Below are 17,980 nucleotides of genomic sequence, written 5' to 3' on the forward strand. Positions count from 1 at the left end.
AGCAGCAAAAGACTGCTCACTGTTCCCCCAACTGAAGTTAATTCCTCTCAACAGTCCTGTGTGGAACAGCCATGGATTTTAGTAACGGTTGCTAAAATCATTTTCCTCATACAAACAGAAATCTTCATCTCTTTTCTGTTTCAGAGTAAATAGTACATACCAGCACTATTTTAAAATAACAAACTCTTGATTGAATAATAAAAACTACAGTTAAACACTAAAAAACTCTAAGCCATCTCCGTGGAGATGTTGCCTGTACAACGGCAAAGAGAATGACTGGGGTAGGCGGAGCCTAGGAGGGATCATGTGACCAGCTTTGCTGGGCTCTTTGCCATTTCCTGTTGGGGAAGAGAATATCCCACAAGTAAGGATGACGCCGTGGACCGGACACACCTATGTTGGAGAAATGAAGTTTAGTGAAATTGGACGGGTCTCATGGACTCTCACCACCATGAAAGAAACACATTTATCAGGTGAGCATAAATTATACTTTATTTCCTAAAGCTGGTGAGAGTCCACAAGTAATTTGGGTGGGACAAAAATATTTTTTGAAAGGCAGGCACCTAATTTCCAGACACTGCTGTCTGGAGGACTTTCCTACCAAAAAAAAGTAAACACATCAAAAAGGTAAAATGCAGTAAAAGTACATAAGGAAGACAATGTTGCTGCATTACAAATTTGTTCAATAGAAGTCTCATTTGAATACTCAGAAAGTGGAAACTGATCTTATAGAATGGGCTGTAAAGAATCTTGGTAAAAACTTTCCTGCCTCCGAGTAAGCCTTGTCAATTAAAAGCAACAGCTATGGCCTTTTTCCCTTTTCATGATCAGAGAAAAAAAAACTAAATAACTTGAGGATCGTCTAAAATCCTTGAAGCTTTTAAGTTGAAAAGATCTCAAGACAGCTAAATTATGTAGGAACCTTTCTCTTGAAATTTAGTAGGAAAAAGGAAGGAACCACTTTCAACAACAACAAAAAACATTTAGGCTTTAAAAATTTGCCTTATCATGGAGAAAATTAAGATAAAGAGGCTCACAAGATAAAAATCAGAGAATTCAAAAAAATCTGTTATAATATATTGCTAATAAAAACAAAAACTGAATGTCCAAACTATACATAAGCTCAAAAGGAAAGACCTGGAAAAAACCTCTTAAAAGCAAATTAAAGGGACACTCAAGTCAAAATTAAACTTCATGATTCAGATACAGCAGGCAATTTTAAAACAACTTTCCAATTTACCTCCATTAACAAAATGTGCACAGTCTTTTAATATTTACACTTTTTGAGTCACCAGCTCCTACTGAGCATGTGCAAGAGTTCACAGCATATACGTACATGCATTTGTGATTGGCTGATGGCTGTCACATGATACAGGGGGAGTGGAAATAGACATAACTTTGCAATTTATTTTAAAAAAATCTACTACTCATTTGAAGTTCAGACTAAGTGCTATTGCATTGTCTTCTTATCTTGCATTTGTTGATTATGCAAATTTACTGTATTGACTGGTCCTTTAAGGTTCCAAAGAAGAGATAGATTTAATGACTGATTTAAGTTTTGAATGGCAGGAAACCTAGCAATTTTTTCTTGTGAAATAACTAGAGATGGGCGAATGTGTATACATTCAAATTTGAATGTTAGAACGAATGTTATTGTAGAAATACGATTTACATAATCGAATGTTGATAAGAACAAATATTCTTAAAAATTCTATTATCGAATGTTATTTAGAGTTTTTCGAATGTCAGTTTCGAATTCGAATGTCACTTTCGAATTTGAATATTACATTTATAAAACACGGTATTAGACTAGAAATACTATTTCAAATTCGAATGTTACATTCAAATTCGAATATAACTTTTCGAAAATTGAATGTGATGTAAAATACATAGCTAAACATTCTATTATTTGAATGAATATTTTCGAATGTTATTGAAAAATTCAAAAACTAAAATTTTAAAATAGAATGTTATATAAACATGCGAAATTCGATTTGAACGAACGTATACAAATTTGTTTTCAATTTTGAGTCTTTAGAAACATTCCCCCATCCCTAGAAATAACACAGAACTACCCTTTAAAGAGCTAACAAATAAACGTTATCTAAACCTTCTTGCAGAAATTGAAAAAAGTCTTGGAATTGTAAAAGAATTCCAGCTAAAAACATATTTTTCCCACCAGGAAGAAAAAAAACTTTCCAAATCTTCTGAGAGATTTTTCTCATAACTAGCTTACTTGTCTGAAACAAAATATCCACTACAGCATCCGAGAAGTCACAAAAAAATTGTATGATTCACCAAGCCCTCAAATTGAAACACTCGAAACCTAAAAGAGAAAGTAGGTGGTGACCTAGTGGAAGAGACCAGAGAAGAAAATTGGACATCTGTTCCAAACCCACAAACCAAGTTCTGCATTGCCAAGCATGAGCAATTAGAATTAATAATAAGAACTCCTATAGGATCCGAGCTATCACTGTTGTCAGCACACAAAAAAAATGAAGAAAAAAAATACAAAATTTAAGCATTTCTGTACAAAAGAAAAATTTTTCTAAAAGGAACCTTTAGCCCACAATAAAATGACTCCTTAAATAAAATTTCTAGTGTATAAAGTGATATTGCTGTATAGCTTTGTGTGCCCTGGCTATGAAGTATCTCATGAATGGTGTAGCTGCTAATAGCCTGCGGGCTATGTGAGCGCATTAATATTTTCACTTACCTTGAGATGTACACACACTACCTTGCTTGCACACAGCTGCTTTTAGTAGAGAGCCCATCCAGTGCTGTGTACTTTACAGCAGAGGATCTATGTTTGAAGTATATCTATGATCCAACAGGAGGAGGCTAAGGGACCAGTCCCTGCAACAACTGTGGCCGGCTTGTGACTAACTCCTTCACTGAGAGTAATTGTGCCACTACCTAAAAACTACAATCTCTCCTCTGTCTCATAACAGCTGAGGGGAAAAAATGTGTTTCACGTTGGTCTTTCCCTTCCTCCAGGGAGGCAAAGATAAGACTAAAATACCAGAGAGGTGGGAGGGATTAAGTACTCTCAGAATTTTGGGAATCTTTGCCTCCTCCTAGTGGCCAGGAGTATAATCTCAGGAGTAATGGCTTGTGGACTCTCACCACCTTTATGAAATAAAGCTGCATGCACATTGCTTACAGGCATATTTTTAAATGACAATAGAGATGGTGATGGAAAGGGACAGGGCCTTAATTAAAGAATTGAAAATACCCATAAAAATATAAATGTTTAATTTAAACGAGCCTATATAGGATTTTGTTACTTTATATAATGATGTTTACTTTAAAAAAATAAAAAAAATAAAAGACTTGTAGAGAAATAGATTCTGATGGCAACTAAAAGCCATGGGCAACACAAGTCTGTCTATATTAACTATAAATATAAGTCTATATTGCCTATAAAGTCTTGCACCCCACCGGGAGCGCAAGTTATTCTGCTGGCTGTGTTTACATAGTCTGTCATTAGCATGGACATAAGTCCAGAATTTTTCCGTACAGGCGGGGATACCACAGGCTAAATTAGTTATTTCAAATGCCAAAATAAGAGTAAACAAGCTACTTGTAAACAATTTAATACACTCCAGCAGGTAAAATGGATCATTGGGAAGAAATTAAAGGGGAGAAAAATTTGGGGCAAACTGTCCCTTTAATTAGTCCATAGAATAGCCTTATCCTTATCCCAGGCATTCTTTAAGTCTCCCACAGTGTTTATCTTTTTATCACTTCAAAAGGAAGTTTAATCCATGAATCAACCACCCATTCTGTAAAGTAGTACTACATTTCAACATGTTCAACCCATTTATGTTAATTTAACTCTGTCTACAAACCTTACTAATTCATGTATCCCTTTAAAGAGTCCAGCATGAAAGTATATAATTAAAGTGATTGTAAACGTTCTTCTTGTAATGCACAGTATATACAATTAGTCTTCAAATCTTGGGCAGTTTCATTGATTACATTTATTAATATGCTTCCTTTGTTAAATATTTACATATAGAGATGGTAAACATTGCTCTGTTCCTCTGCCCACATTTCATCCTTCATTTAGCTATGCGATGACGAATCCGGCTTAATCCAATCCTTGCGTGCCCCACATGACGTCCAGCTTGTGGGGCATGCAATGATTAAATGCAACCAGATTTGTCATCGCATAGCAAAATGAAGGATACGATCAATTAAACTGTCCTTGTTTTGAAGACTAATTGGGGTTACTTTATCAAGCTGCGGCGGAGAGGGGCGTACATACTGGAGGCTGAATTTCGCTGCTGGAATTCAGCATTTCACAAGAACGCAATTTTGCGCTCTTGTGCAACGCTGCCCCCTGCCCACGCACAGCCAATCACGCGGGGGCAGGAGCTGTCAATCTTTCCGGTCTACGAGACCGGGGAGATTGAAGTTTGCCACCCAAGAGGTGGCCAATAGGTTAGGGAAGCAGTGGTCTGATGACCGCTGCTTCATAAATACGGACTGCAGGTTCTCTTGTGAGAAACTGCAGTCTTAGGGGTGTGAATCGTTTGATAAATTGACCCCATTGTATATACTGTGCATTACAATAAGAAAGTTTACAATCACTTTAAGACCTAACTGGGCACTTTACCGTTTCAGAATACAGTTTACACACAGAACTGTATGGTAGAAGATTATCATACTACAAAACAAGGGACTTCATTGCATAATATTTTGGGTAAATAAATATTCTCAACTGAAGTATAAATTACTCAAGTATTTGTAAACTACTCAGTCGGCTTCTAGTCAAACAATATATCTATTACAATGTGAATAGATGTAATATATATACATATATATATATATATTATTGATTTATTTATATTTTATTTTGAGTGGTTGTAAACCTAGTATTGTTTTTATTTTAGAGGTTGAGTGATCTTTCAAAATATGTTAAACAGGTGCATAACCATAAATTTTAGTATTGGTACAATCTCACTTTTACTCTGGTGTAAAATAAATATAAATATTAAAGTGATGAGAACAAATAAAATATTAACATTTTTATATAATGTCCCTTACATCTTATTCTTTTCACTTTTCATAAACCATTTGAGGCGCTTCACTTATATGTTCCTTCTAAGACTTATGCTGTTAAACACAAACAAATTTATTAACAACTTGTTAATTATTTTCAGTACAAGTTACAAAAAAAAATAAACCTTTTTTAAAAAAGGTCTATAATGTCATGTTATTACTGTACGTGATCTTCATACAGATTAGATGCACTCACCTTTAAGGACACAGTTTCTTTTTTTGTGCACAAAGCTTATGAAAATTAGAGGCAACATTGCAGGTTTGGGTTTTTGGAATAATAATCTCTTCAACGGTTCTGTTATTGATGGAAGATAGAATCGCTAAACTAAATAAAGAAGGTTAGAACTTTGTCAGACCTCACCTATCAACTTACACATTGGACTGTGGACTTACTAGGACTATGGAATGATTGATGGAAGGCTCTACAGAAGTATATACTCCAATGGAGTCTGATGTTAGTTTCTATCACTGATCTCTTTACTTCAAACTTCAAACATATTTCAGGTTGAGGTCCTGTCTTGAGTGTTTTATACTATTCCTCAAAGTGTGTACCTATTTTTTTTATAGTTTACTTGATGTTTGGTACAAAGTTGAATGCCACACATTAAAAAACAAAAAACAAAACAAAAAAACAAAGCCAACATAAAGTAGACCCAGAAAAATTTGTGCAACGCTAATTTCACATTTACAGGACAGGAGATTGGCACCCCCTCGCCCCCACACTTCATTCTGTTCCACTTCATACCCACATGACTCCATCCCCCAACCAAAATTATTAGATGCAAATACATTGGCACATTTACTTGTCCACATCTCGCATTAGTACAGGGAGGGCACGGAAGGGGGTTGGCGGTTATGTTAAAGAATAAAGGACTTTGGACAACGTAACAAAATGTGGATTTTGTTTTTAGGCCACAAGACAGGGAATTGGGGGGAAGATGAAAACGTTGCAGGTCAGTGGCTGTGAAATGTAAGGATCTTCAGGAGATGGAAAGGCGTCTTCACAAGGTCCAGAGAGAGAGGCCACACTTTGAGCAAAGTTCTATACTTGCCCAACAATTCTCATGAGTCCGGGTATTTTACCAAGTAGGAAGAGAGATGAGGAGAGTCCTTAGCAGGACACTTGTAGATAAATTTACCATATTTAATTAACTCCATTCCTCATTTCCTGGACACTCCAATGCAAAAAAGAGAGAACTGCCAAAGATGGAGAGGACATACACATTATCTACTGCCCAAATATAGAGATAGAGAAATCCACTGAACACGTAAATTAAATAGAACGTCAAGGCACTCCTCTAAAATTGCTTAATTTGTAAGGAATTTCTCCATGAAATAATATACTTTTTCTATACTTTTTATGTTGTTCTTATTTGCTCTTCTTTTTTTATGGTGAACTCCATCTCTTAGTATTCTATGAAGAATTAAACACCGCCTTGAATGGTCTTTTAAGGTGGCCCTTGAGTTCTAATGAAAATAGAAACTTCCTTTTAAAAACCCTATTTTCTGACTGAAGAAAGCAACCCTGTTCAAACTCTTCTTATCCTCATAAATTTATACTATGTCTACCTTAAATCTATTCCTTTAGGGAGGTCACATTTTTATCCTTCTGAAAAGTAATTATTAATTTTACTTCTCTCGCCATAATACTCGTCACAAATCTAACAGGCTGGCATTTTTAGTAGACTACAACCTCTCTTCACTCTAAATCGTGTCATTATTTTACTGTGGCATCCGTATATTCTCACTTCAGCTACATTTATAAGCCAATGCTGTATTGGTATTCTTTTTTTTTCTGTATAGGGTCATATTATATTCTCTGGTTGTGATGTCCCTCCATAATTTCTCTCCTCATCTCCATGTTTTTCGCATTCTTTCTATTCCCAGGTTGTTGTTGTCGTTTTGTCTCTTTGGGATAGTTACATTTCTCAATCAATATTTCCTTGTTTCGTCTTTTTTTTTTTCCTCTTTAGAATGTTTCTTTTACTCTACATTTAAATAATGTGTCTCTTTTGCTTTCTGCAAGGGGTCCATGGCTAGTTCTTTCTTTGTACGGTCCCCTCTTCTACGTTTCTCCTTCATGGGGGATCCCCTGGCCCACAATGTTATTAAGGAATGAGAAAGGGAGGGGGTCAATGAATGCCCCCTGGCTCTTTGCCTGGGCGCTCCGATGACATCTGGGTGAAGGAATCGAGCATCAGTCCCCGCACTCTATCAGCGAGATCAGGAACATCATCAGCTGTTAAACCCTTAGTGGGCACTCCAGGAAGAATTTGCACTGCACACTTTCCTAGGTAAAAAACAAAGATACAAATGGGAAAAAATAAACAGAAAAGAAGAAAAAAAAAAAGAAAAATCAAGTATAAAAAGGAGATGAAAAGAAGGAAAAAAAAACTAAAATGATTAAAATAGATAATGAATCAGTTTAAGTGAACACAGAAATAGATAAAAAAAAAGGTGAATAATACAACAACAAAAAAGGGAAGTGAGAAAAATAGTAAAAGAAAATATAAAGAAAGAGAAAAATGAAGGAACGTTCAATGTAAAAAGATAGAGCGGTTAAAAGACAAAGTGAGTAAAACACAGAACAAAAAATTTAAATTGAGAAATAAAGTGATTTCAGAAAACCAAAAAGAATAAATGTGAGAATAAAGAGTGGCACGAATACTTCCCAAAATTAAAGGGATATGAAACCCAAACATTTCCTTTTGTCACTTAGACAGAGCATAACATTTGAAAAAAACTCTCTCTAATTTACTTCTATTATCAAATTTGCTTCATTCCTATGATATTCTTTGTTGAAGAGATACCTAGGTAGACATCTGGAGCACTACATAGTGCGGCCATCTAGTGCTCCTGCAAATGGATTACATTGTTGAAAAACTGTTGCCATATAGTGCTCCTAAGCTTATGTCCATGCCTTTCAACAAAAGATACCAAAAGAACAAACAAAAATTGATAATAGAAGTAAACGAGAAAAGTGTTTAAAATCACAAGCTCTAGCTCATTGTTTCTCAACCATGACTTAAAAAAACAGCTTCCCAAATAAAGCTCATGGCTCTGAAAGCAACAAGTGACTGCCATTCCTAACTCCCAAAGTGAATATACAACATAATCATTCAAGTCAATACTAAAACTGATAAAAAAAACCCCAAAAAACACTTATTATTGCAATATACTCCCTTTAGCAAAAAAACTTCCAGTAAAAGCTATTATTGTTTACAAGCGGAATATGTACATATGCTGTGACGGCCCGTCAGACATAATACACGGTCAGTGCAATGTCACTCGCAGCATATGTGCATATGCCACTGAAAACAGTAATAGCTTTTATTAGAAGCATTTTTATGGACGTATAATTCAAAAAATACTTCTATTCAAAATTAAAATGCACCCATGCACGTTTCACTTTTGACCTTTCTATCCCTTTAAATAGTAGATCCATCTCAGTGTAAAGGAGGCAGGAAATTGTGAGATAATAGAGATAACCTATTTATCACAAGGTTTTTAATACATTTCTGGTACCATAAAACCCTCTATATCTTGCATGGGGATAATAAAAACACTGGTATTCCAAACCACTAGTAAACATTTTTAAAGGGACAGGACACCCACATTTTTTTATTTAATTATTCAGGTAGAACATATAATGTACTTCTGATATCAAATGTGCTTCATTTTCTTGGTATTCATTATTAAAGGAGCAGCAATGCACTGCTGGGAGCTAGCTGAACACATCTGTAAGACAATAACAGGCATATATGTGCAGCCACCAATCAGCAGCTAGCTTCCAGCTTCTGAGACTACCTAGGTATTCTTTTAAACAAAGGATACCAAGAGAACCAAGCAAATTAGGTAACATAAGTAAATTGGAAGGAGGTTTAAAAACATAAATTATGTAAGAACTTACCTGATAAATTAATTTCTTTCATATTGGCAAGAGTCCATGAGCTAGTGACGTATGGGATATACATTCCTACCAGGAGGAGCAAAGTTTCCCAAACCTCAAAATGCCTATAAATACACCCCTCACCACACCCATAATTCATTTTAACGAATAGCCAAGCAGTGGGGTGATAAAGAAAGGAGTAAAAAGCATCAACAAAGGAAATTTGGAAATAATTGTGCTTTATACAAAAAATCATAACCACCATAAAAAGGGTGGGCCTCATGGACTCTTGTCAATATAAAAGAAATTAATTTATCAGGTAAGTTCTTACATAAATTATGTTTTCTTTCATGTAATTGGCAAGAGTCCATGAGCTAGTGACGTATGTAGAAATACCCAAGATGTGGAAGACCACAGAAGAGTCACTAGAAAGGGAGGGATAAAATAAAAACAGATAATTCCGCTGAAAAAATTAAATCCACAAAAAAAATAAGTCTCTCATAAATTTCAAGAAAAAAGGAAATTTATGCTTACCTGATAAATTTATTTCTTTTACGATATGACGAGTCCACGGATTTCATCCTTACTTATGGGATTACACCTCCTGGTCAGCAGGAGGAGGCAAAGAGCACCACAGCAGAGCTGTATATATAGCTCCTCCCTTCCCTCCCACTCCAGTCATTCGACCGAAGTTAGGAAGAGAAACGAAAAGCCAAAGGTGCAAAGGTGACTGAAGTTTAACAAAAAATAAATACCTGTCTTAGAAATGACAGGGTGGGCAGTGGACTCGTCATATCGTAAAATAAATAAATTTATCAGGTAAGCATAAATTTCCTTTTCTTTTACAAGATATGACGAGTCCACGGATTTCATCCTTACTTATGGGATACAATACCAAAGCTATAGGACACGGATGAAAGGGAGGGACAAGACAGGAACCTAAACGGAAGGCACCACTGCTTGAAGAACCTTTCTCCCAAAAACAGCCTCGGACGAGGCAAAAGTATCGAATTTGGAAAATTTGGAAAAAGTGTGAAGAGACGACCAAGTTGCAGCCTTGCAAATCTGTTGAACAGAAGCATCATTTTTAAATGCCCATGAGGAAGCCACAGCCCTAGCAGAATGAGCCGTAATTCTTTCAGGAGGCTGCTGTCCAGCAGTCTTGTATGCAAAACGGATGATACTCTTCAGCCAAAAAGAAAGAGAGAGGTAGCCGTAGCTTTCTGCCCCCTACGTTTTCCAGAAAAAACAACAAATAATGAAGATGATTGACGAAATTCTTTAGTTGCCTGTAAGTAAAACTTCAGGGCACGGACCACGTTCAAGTTATGTAACAGACGCTCCTTCTTAGAAGAAGGATTAGGACACAAGGAGGGAACAACAATTTCCTGATTAATATTCTTATTAGAAACAACCTTAGGAAGAAAACCAGGTTTGGTACGTAACACCACCTTATCAGAATGGAAAATAAGATAAGGAGAATCACATTGTAAAGCTGAAAGCTCAGAAACTCTGCGAGCAGATGAAATAGCAACCAAAAATAAAACCTTCCAAGATAACAACTTAATATCTATGGAATGCATGGGTTCAAACGGAACCCCTTGAAGAACATTAATAAATAAATTCAAACTCCAAGGTGGACCAATTGGTCTAAACACAGGTTTGATTCTAGTCAGAGCCTGACAAAAGGACTGAACGTCTGGAACATCGGCCAGACGCTTGTGTAGCAAAATAGACAAAGCAGAAATCTGTCCCTTTAAGGAACTTGCTGACAACCCTTTCTCCAATCCTTCTTGGAGAAAAGAAAAAATCCTGGGAATCCTAACCCTACTCCATCAGTAGCCCTTGGATTTGCACCAATAAAGATATTTACGCCATATCTTATGGTAAATCTTTCTGGTAACAGGCTTACGTGCCTGAATCAAGGTATCAATGACCGAATCAGAGAACCCTTGCTTAGATAAAATCAAGCGTTCAATCTCCAAGCAGTCAGCTGTAGAGAAACTAGATTCGGATGATGGAAGGGTCCCTGAATGAGAAGGTCCTGCCTCAATGGAAGCTTCCACGGTGGCAGAGAGGACATGTCCACCAGATCGGCATACCAAGTCCTGCAAGGCCACGCAGGAGCGATGAGAATCACCAAAGCCCTCTCCTGTTTGATCCGAGCAATCACCCGGGGAAGGAGAGCAAACGGTGGAAACACATAAGCTAGGTTGATCGACGTAGGCAATGCCAAGGCATCTATCAGTTCGGCCTGAGGATCCCTGGACCTGGATCCGTATCTCGGGAGCTTGGCATTCTGACGAGATATAGAATCAAAGTGGAAATCAGGAGCACCGGCAGCAGGTAGTTTAAAAATTAAACATTTATTCTTACACCTTAGTGTTGGTAAAATATTCCAAATGCTTGGCACAAACAATGGAAATAAAGTTTAGGAAAGTCTGTTGACAACAACCTTACATGTTTCAGCTCCAAGAGCCGTCCTCATAAGCTGCTGTCTGACTTAATAAAATTAACATATTTAAAAGCAGCCGACAAATCCTATTGGTTACAACTTGATTAGTAAACTAGTAACACTTGTAAACCTACTATATAAGTTGCTACTGTTTAACCCTTAAGTTCCCTTTTTACAGAGTGCAACAATTAAGTAAAAACTTTATACTTCAGTGCCCTTTTATACACAGAATGTTAATAAAGAGTAAGGATATAATGACAATTTTACAATCCCATTCTATCAGTTAACAAATCATTTAAAACTATTTATAACTATTTATACCAATTCTTCCTAACATAGGGGATTGACCTATTACTGTGTATAAATAATAGTAGCTTTTTTTTTTTGCATCTTTACTTTTTTACATCTTCCTGTACTATTCACAGCACATAATCAATTAGGGAAACTTCTATTTCATGCTACCACTATAGGCTAAGGTATTGGGAACTATGTTTTGAATCCTGTGGTACAAATGTAGATACTCATTATTTATCTTATCAAACTTGTCCTTTGATAGGTACCCGCAATCTCTACAAATGTGTGTATACATTCTCTATGACTAATTTAGTTTGTTTTATGGAGTAACCTAAAGTATGTATGTAGGTATAGTGAAAGCCTGCCATGCACTTATATCCTGATTATTATCGTGCAAGGTAATTGTAGATGATGATCTGTGACTAGTCTTAACTGTCATTGCCAAAAATTCATGAGGTCATAGTCAGAGTTAAAACCATTAGGGACCCTGGTTTTTAACTTAAAAATCCAAAATACTTCCTGTCTACCCAGGATTGTCTCTCTATCCCCACCATTTTTGGGGGGCAGTATCCTTTCTATAGCAGTCCAGAGAAAACTGCTAGTGTCTTTGTTATGGACTGTGACAAAATGTTGTACCAAAGGTGTACTAGCTTTCCCTATTTTTATGGAGGAAAGGTGCTCCCTTATTCTGGATCTCACCTCCCTAATTGTGAGACCTACATACTGTTTCTGACACTCTGTACACGTAATCAAATAAATGATAAACGTGGACCTACAGTTCATACACATACGTTTTTGGTACTCTTGTCCAGTATAGGTCGAAATGAAACTTGTCCCTGTGTCTACTTTTGCACAGGCTACACAGTTCATATAATGACATTTATACATGCCTCTTGATGTCAACCATGATGAATCTTGTGTCAGTTCCTTGCTAGGTAATTTTGTGGGGGATACCATATTTCCTATGCTCATATTCTTTTTGTATGCAAATCTGCAATCCTTAACATTGATGTCTGCTAAGCCATCGTCTGCTCTAAATAAGGGGAGATGTTTTCTAATTATATTACAGATATTAGAATATTGACTACTATATGTTGTTACAAACAGTAAATCTTTAGATTCATCTCTTTTTCTTACATCTCTTCTCCCCTTACCAAGAAGATCCTTGCGATTCAGTTTCATTACTGACTGCTTGGCTGATTCTATCAATTTTTTCTGATAACCCCTCTGTTCTAACCTTTCTGTTAGTAAAGTGGATTGTTCATGATAGCTGTTATCATCTGAACAATTTCGTTTCTATCGTGTATACTGACCTTTTGCTATCCCTTTGAATGTACTTGTTGGATGGCAACTGGCTGCATGTAACAGTGTATTTCCTGATATGGGCTTTCTGTAAACTGTAGATCTAACAAGTTCCCCATTACTTCCACTAAGTGTGACATCAAGATAATTGATCTGCTTCCTATCAAATTCCAAAGTGAATTTCAATCCCACATCATTTGTATTTAAACCTCCTACAAATTTTTTCATTGTTTCATGATCGCCTTGCCAGATGAAGAGCAGATCATCTATGAAGCGTTTGTATACAACTATGTTATCTCTGAAAGGGTTCCCATCTCCAAATATGCTGCACCGCTCCCACCAACCTAAAAATAGGTTGGCATATGAGGGCGCAAATTTTGCCCCCATAGCGGTGCCGCATACCTGAAGATAGAAAACCCCCTCGAATGAAAAATAGTTGTGTTTCAGAAGAAAATCTGTGACTCTTACTACAAACTCACAATACTCTGGATTACTACCATAATATTTTCTCATGAAAAAAGCTATCGCTTGTAATCCTCTTGCATGTGGTATTGAAGAGTAGAGTGATTGGACATCTACTGTTAACCAAGTAAACTTATCACTCCACTCTATATCTGAAACTATTTGCAATATATGCTTTGTGTCCTTTACATGGCTCCAGAGATCAAGTACCATTGGCTGTAAGATCTTGTCTAGCCATTCTGACAGGTGTTCTGAAAAAGACCCTATTCCACTTACTATAGGCCTTCCTATCACATTCTCTGTACTCTTGTGTACTTTAGGAAGATGGTTACGAGATGCCATAAGAACCAGCTCTGGTCTGCCCCATCTGAGAATCAGAGTGGCAAAGACCTCCGGATGGAGTTTCCATTCCCCCGGATGAAACGTCTGTCTGCTCAAAAAATCCGCTTCCCAGTTGTCCACTTCTGGGATGTAGATTGCTGACAGATAACAAGAGTGAGCCTCCGCCCACCGAATTATCTTGGATACTTCTGTCATCGCTAAGGAACTCCTTGTTCCTCCCTTATGATTGATGTAAGCCACAGTCGTGATGTTGTCCGACTGAAAATAGATGAAATTGGCCGAAGCCAACTGAGGCCAAGCCTGAAGCGCATTGAATAATCGCTCTCAATCCCAGAATATTGATTGGAAGTAGAGACTCCGACCGAGTCCACACACCCTGAGCCTTCAGGGAATTCCAGACGGCACCCCAACCTAGAAGACTGGCGTCCGTTGTCACTATCACCCATGAGGGTCTGCAGAAGCATGTCCCTTGGGACAGATGATCCGGCGACAACCACCAAAGAAGAGAGTCTCTTGTCTCCTGATCTAGATCTATCTGAGGAGACAAATTTGCATAATCTCCATTCCACTGTCTGAGCATGCTCAGTTGTAGCGGTCTGAGATGAAAACGAGCAAACGGAATGATGTCCATTGCCGCCACCATCAATCCAATTACCTCCATGCACTGAGCCACTGATGGCCAAGGATTGGACTGAAGGGCTCGGCATGTATTCAGAATCTTTAACTTTCTGACTTCCTTCAAGAAGATTTTCATGGATATAGAATCTATTAGAGTTCCCAGGAAAGGAACCCTTGTCTGTGGAATTAGTGAACTCTTTTCTACCCGTGAGTCCTTAGAAGGAAAGAACCATGTCTGTATGAGATTTTGTCAGTTGATAAGACGACGCCTGGATCAGAATATTGTCCAGATAAGGCGCCACTGCAATGCCCTGCGGTCTGAGAACCGCCAGTAGAGACCCTAGAACCTTTGTGAAGATCCTGGGTGCTGTGGCCAGCCCGAAAGGAAGAGCCACAAACTGAAAATGTTTGTCCAGGAAGGCAAACCTTAGAAACTGGTGATGATCCTTGTGTATAGGAATATGAAGGAATGCATCCTTTAAGTCCACGGTAGTCATATATTGACCCTCCTGGATCAATGGAAGAATTGTCCGGATAGTCTCCATCTTGAAGGATGGAACTCTGAGAAACTTGTTTAGACTCTTGAGATCTAAAATGGGTCAGAACGTTCCCTCTTTTTTGGGAACCACAAAAAGATTTGAGTAAAACCCCTGCCCCTGTTCTTGTATTGGAACGGGACAAATTACTCCCATAATGGAGAGGTCTTTTACACAACGTAAGAACGCCTCTCTTTTTATCTGGTCTACAGACAATCGTGAAAGAAGAAACCTTCCCCTTGTGAGGGAATTTTTGAACTCCAGCTGATACCCTTGGGACACAATTTCTAGTGTCCAGGGATCCTGAACATCTCTTGTCCAAGCCTGGACAAAGAGAGAAAGTCTGCCCCCTACTAGATCCGGTCCCGGATCGGGGGCCGCCCCTTCATGCTGTCTTGGGAGCAGCAGCGGGCTTCTTGGGTTGCTTACCCTTGTTCCACGCCTGATTGGGTCTCCAGACGGATTTGGCTTGTGCAAAATTCCCTTCCTGTTTAACGGATAAGGAAGAGGGGCTCCCTTGAAATTTCAAAAGGAACGAAAGTTACTCTGTCTACCCCTTTGTTTAGATGATTTATCCTAAGGTAGGAGGTGACCCTTCCCTCCTGTGATGTCAGAAATTATGTCTTTTAAGTCAGGCCCGAACAGGGTCTTCCCTTTGAAATGAATAGCCAAAAGCTTGGATTTAGAGGATACGTCCGCAGACCAAGATTTTAACCATAAGGCTCTGCGCGCCAAAATGGAAAATCATGCATTCTTCACCGCCAATTTGACGATCTGGAAAGCGGCATCTGTAACAAAAGAATTCACCAGCTTAAGGGCCTTGATTCTATCTAGAATTTCCTCTAAAGAAGTCTCTGTCTTAAGGGACTCTTCTAAGGCATCGAACCAAAAAGCCACCGCAGTTGTGACTGGTACAATGCAGGCCATTGGATTTAATAAGAACCCTTGATGAATAACTTTTTTAGAAGACCCTCCATTTTTTTGTCCATAGGGTCTTTGAAAGCACAACTGTCCTCAACAGGGATAGTCGTACGCTTAGCCAGGGTAGATATAGCTCCCTCCACCTTAGGGACCGTCTGCCAAGAATCCCGAACAGTGTCAGCTATAGGGTACATTTGCTTAAAGGTAGGGGAAGGTGAGAACGGAATACCCGGTCTTTCCCATTCCCTTGTAATAATTTCCGAAATTCTCTTAGGAACCGGAAAAACATCAGAATAAGAAGGGACCTCTAAATATTTGTCCATCTTACACAATTTCTCTGGTGGGACCACAATAGAGTCACAGTCATCCAGAGTCAGCAAAACCTTCCGCAACAACAGACGGAGATGTTCAAGCTTAAATCTGAAGGACATTACGTCAGAATCTGTCTGGGGCAATGTACTTCCTGAATCAGACAATTCCCCGTCAGATAGAACCTCCCTACCTCCCACTTCAGAACCCTGGGAGTGTACTTCGAAGATCGCCATCAAAGGATCAGAAGCCTGGACCACCTGGTTCTCTCTTCTGTTACGTTTGCCTTGCAACACTGGCAACTTAGACAAAACCTCTGTAAGAGTGGATGACATAACTGCCACCATATCCTGCAGAGTAAATGAGGTGGACGCAATTGATGGCACTTGAGCGGGTGTTAAAGGCTGTGATGCTTGGGGAGAAGTTTGCGGCAGACCCTGAGTCTCATCAAACTGAGGAGCATCATCAGATATACTAGCCTTGAAAAAGATTTGCTCTTTAAATTGTAAAGTCCTCTCAGTACATGAGGGACAAAATGTAAGAGGGGGTTCCACATTGGCAGCTAAACACATAGAACAAGTATGTTCCAGTAGGTCAGCCATGATAAAAAGAAAAACAAAGTGCAATATTGGTCGTGGTATAGATAAAAAAGGAATGACAAAATATGTACTGCGCCTTTAAAATTTAAAACGCAAATTTTACTGCAAATTTTACTTCAAACATGCAACAGTAGAAATTAGGAAGTTGTATAACAGACCTTATTCAACCCTAAGGTTATAATAGCCCTTTGTATGTTATAACAAACACTAACCCCTGCACCAAGCCACAGCTCTGCTGTGGCGCCTACCTCACAATCAACGGCCTCCGTGAACTGCTGCCTAAGTCCGCTTGCGATCCTCGTATCAGCTGAAAACAAGCGGACATAGGAAAGCACAGGCGCTCCGAATCCTCTTGCGACTGTCGGAAGCCTGATAAACAAGTGCGCGCCTAAACGCGTGAACGTAAGTCCCGCCCTTCGTGGACGTTAACAGAGAAACCCCAAAGAAGCCGCATGGAGAATATCAAAGTCGGGCAAACCCGACTGCACTAAAACCAATGTGTCCCCCTAAAAAGGATAGTTGTTGCACACTCGCTCACACTAAACAACATTTGCCTTGCATGCAAAAGCACGGAGTTAAAAACTCCCAAACAGTCCCCTGCGTCAGTCCGCAGACAAAATGAGAGTCACTTCAGACCCTTAAAGGGACACTGTACCCAATTTTTTTCTTTCGTGATTCAGATAGAGCATGAAATTTTAAGCAACTTTCTAATTTACTCCAATTATCAAATTTTCTTTATTCTCTTGGTATCTATTTGAAATGCAAGAATGTAAGTTTAGATGCCGGCGCATTTTTGGTGAACAACCTGGGTTGTCCTTGCTGATTGGTGGATAAATTCATCCACCAATAAAGAACTGCTGTCCAGAGTGCTGAACCAAGAAAAAAAGCTTAGATGCCTTCTTTTTCAAATAAAGATAGCAAGAGAATGAAGAAAAATTGATAATAGGAGTAAATTAGAAAGTTGCTTAAAATTGCATGCTCTATCTAAATCACGAAATAAAAAATTTGGGTTTAGTGTCCCTTTAATGATATCTGCCCATACACACTCTAGTTCGTATAAGAGGAAAAAACAGCAAGGCAAATAACACTTTTGCAAGTTGATTACCCCTTATGCAGCAATTAGCGTCCAGTCTGATCTGAGTTACTCTGTCTCCCCAGAATAAAAAGACTGTACATACCTCAGTGT

At 38.3% G+C, this 17,980-nt stretch overlaps 1 protein-coding gene across 5 annotated transcripts in view; it reads right to left on the minus strand.

Annotated features, from left to right (window-relative positions):
- Positions 1 to 5,116: 5,116 nt before the first annotated feature.
- The window catches only part of AGPAT1 (1-acylglycerol-3-phosphate O-acyltransferase 1), a 155,397-nt gene continuing 142,533 nt past the window's right edge, over positions 5,117 to 17,980 (minus strand). For all 5 annotated transcript variants that reach the window (XM_053721998.1, XM_053722000.1, XM_053721999.1 and 2 more), the window contains one exon: positions 5,117 to 7,357. In XM_053721998.1, coding sequence (XP_053577973.1) covers positions 7,200 to 7,357 — 158 coding nt within the window. In that variant the 3' untranslated portion in view covers positions 5,117 to 7,199. The remainder of the gene's footprint in view (positions 7,358 to 17,980) is intronic.

The sequence above is a fragment of the Bombina bombina genome, chromosome 7 (genome assembly GCF_027579735.1).
Source record: "Bombina bombina isolate aBomBom1 chromosome 7, aBomBom1.pri, whole genome shotgun sequence".
Taxonomy (NCBI): Eukaryota; Metazoa; Chordata; class Amphibia; order Anura; family Bombinatoridae; genus Bombina; species Bombina bombina.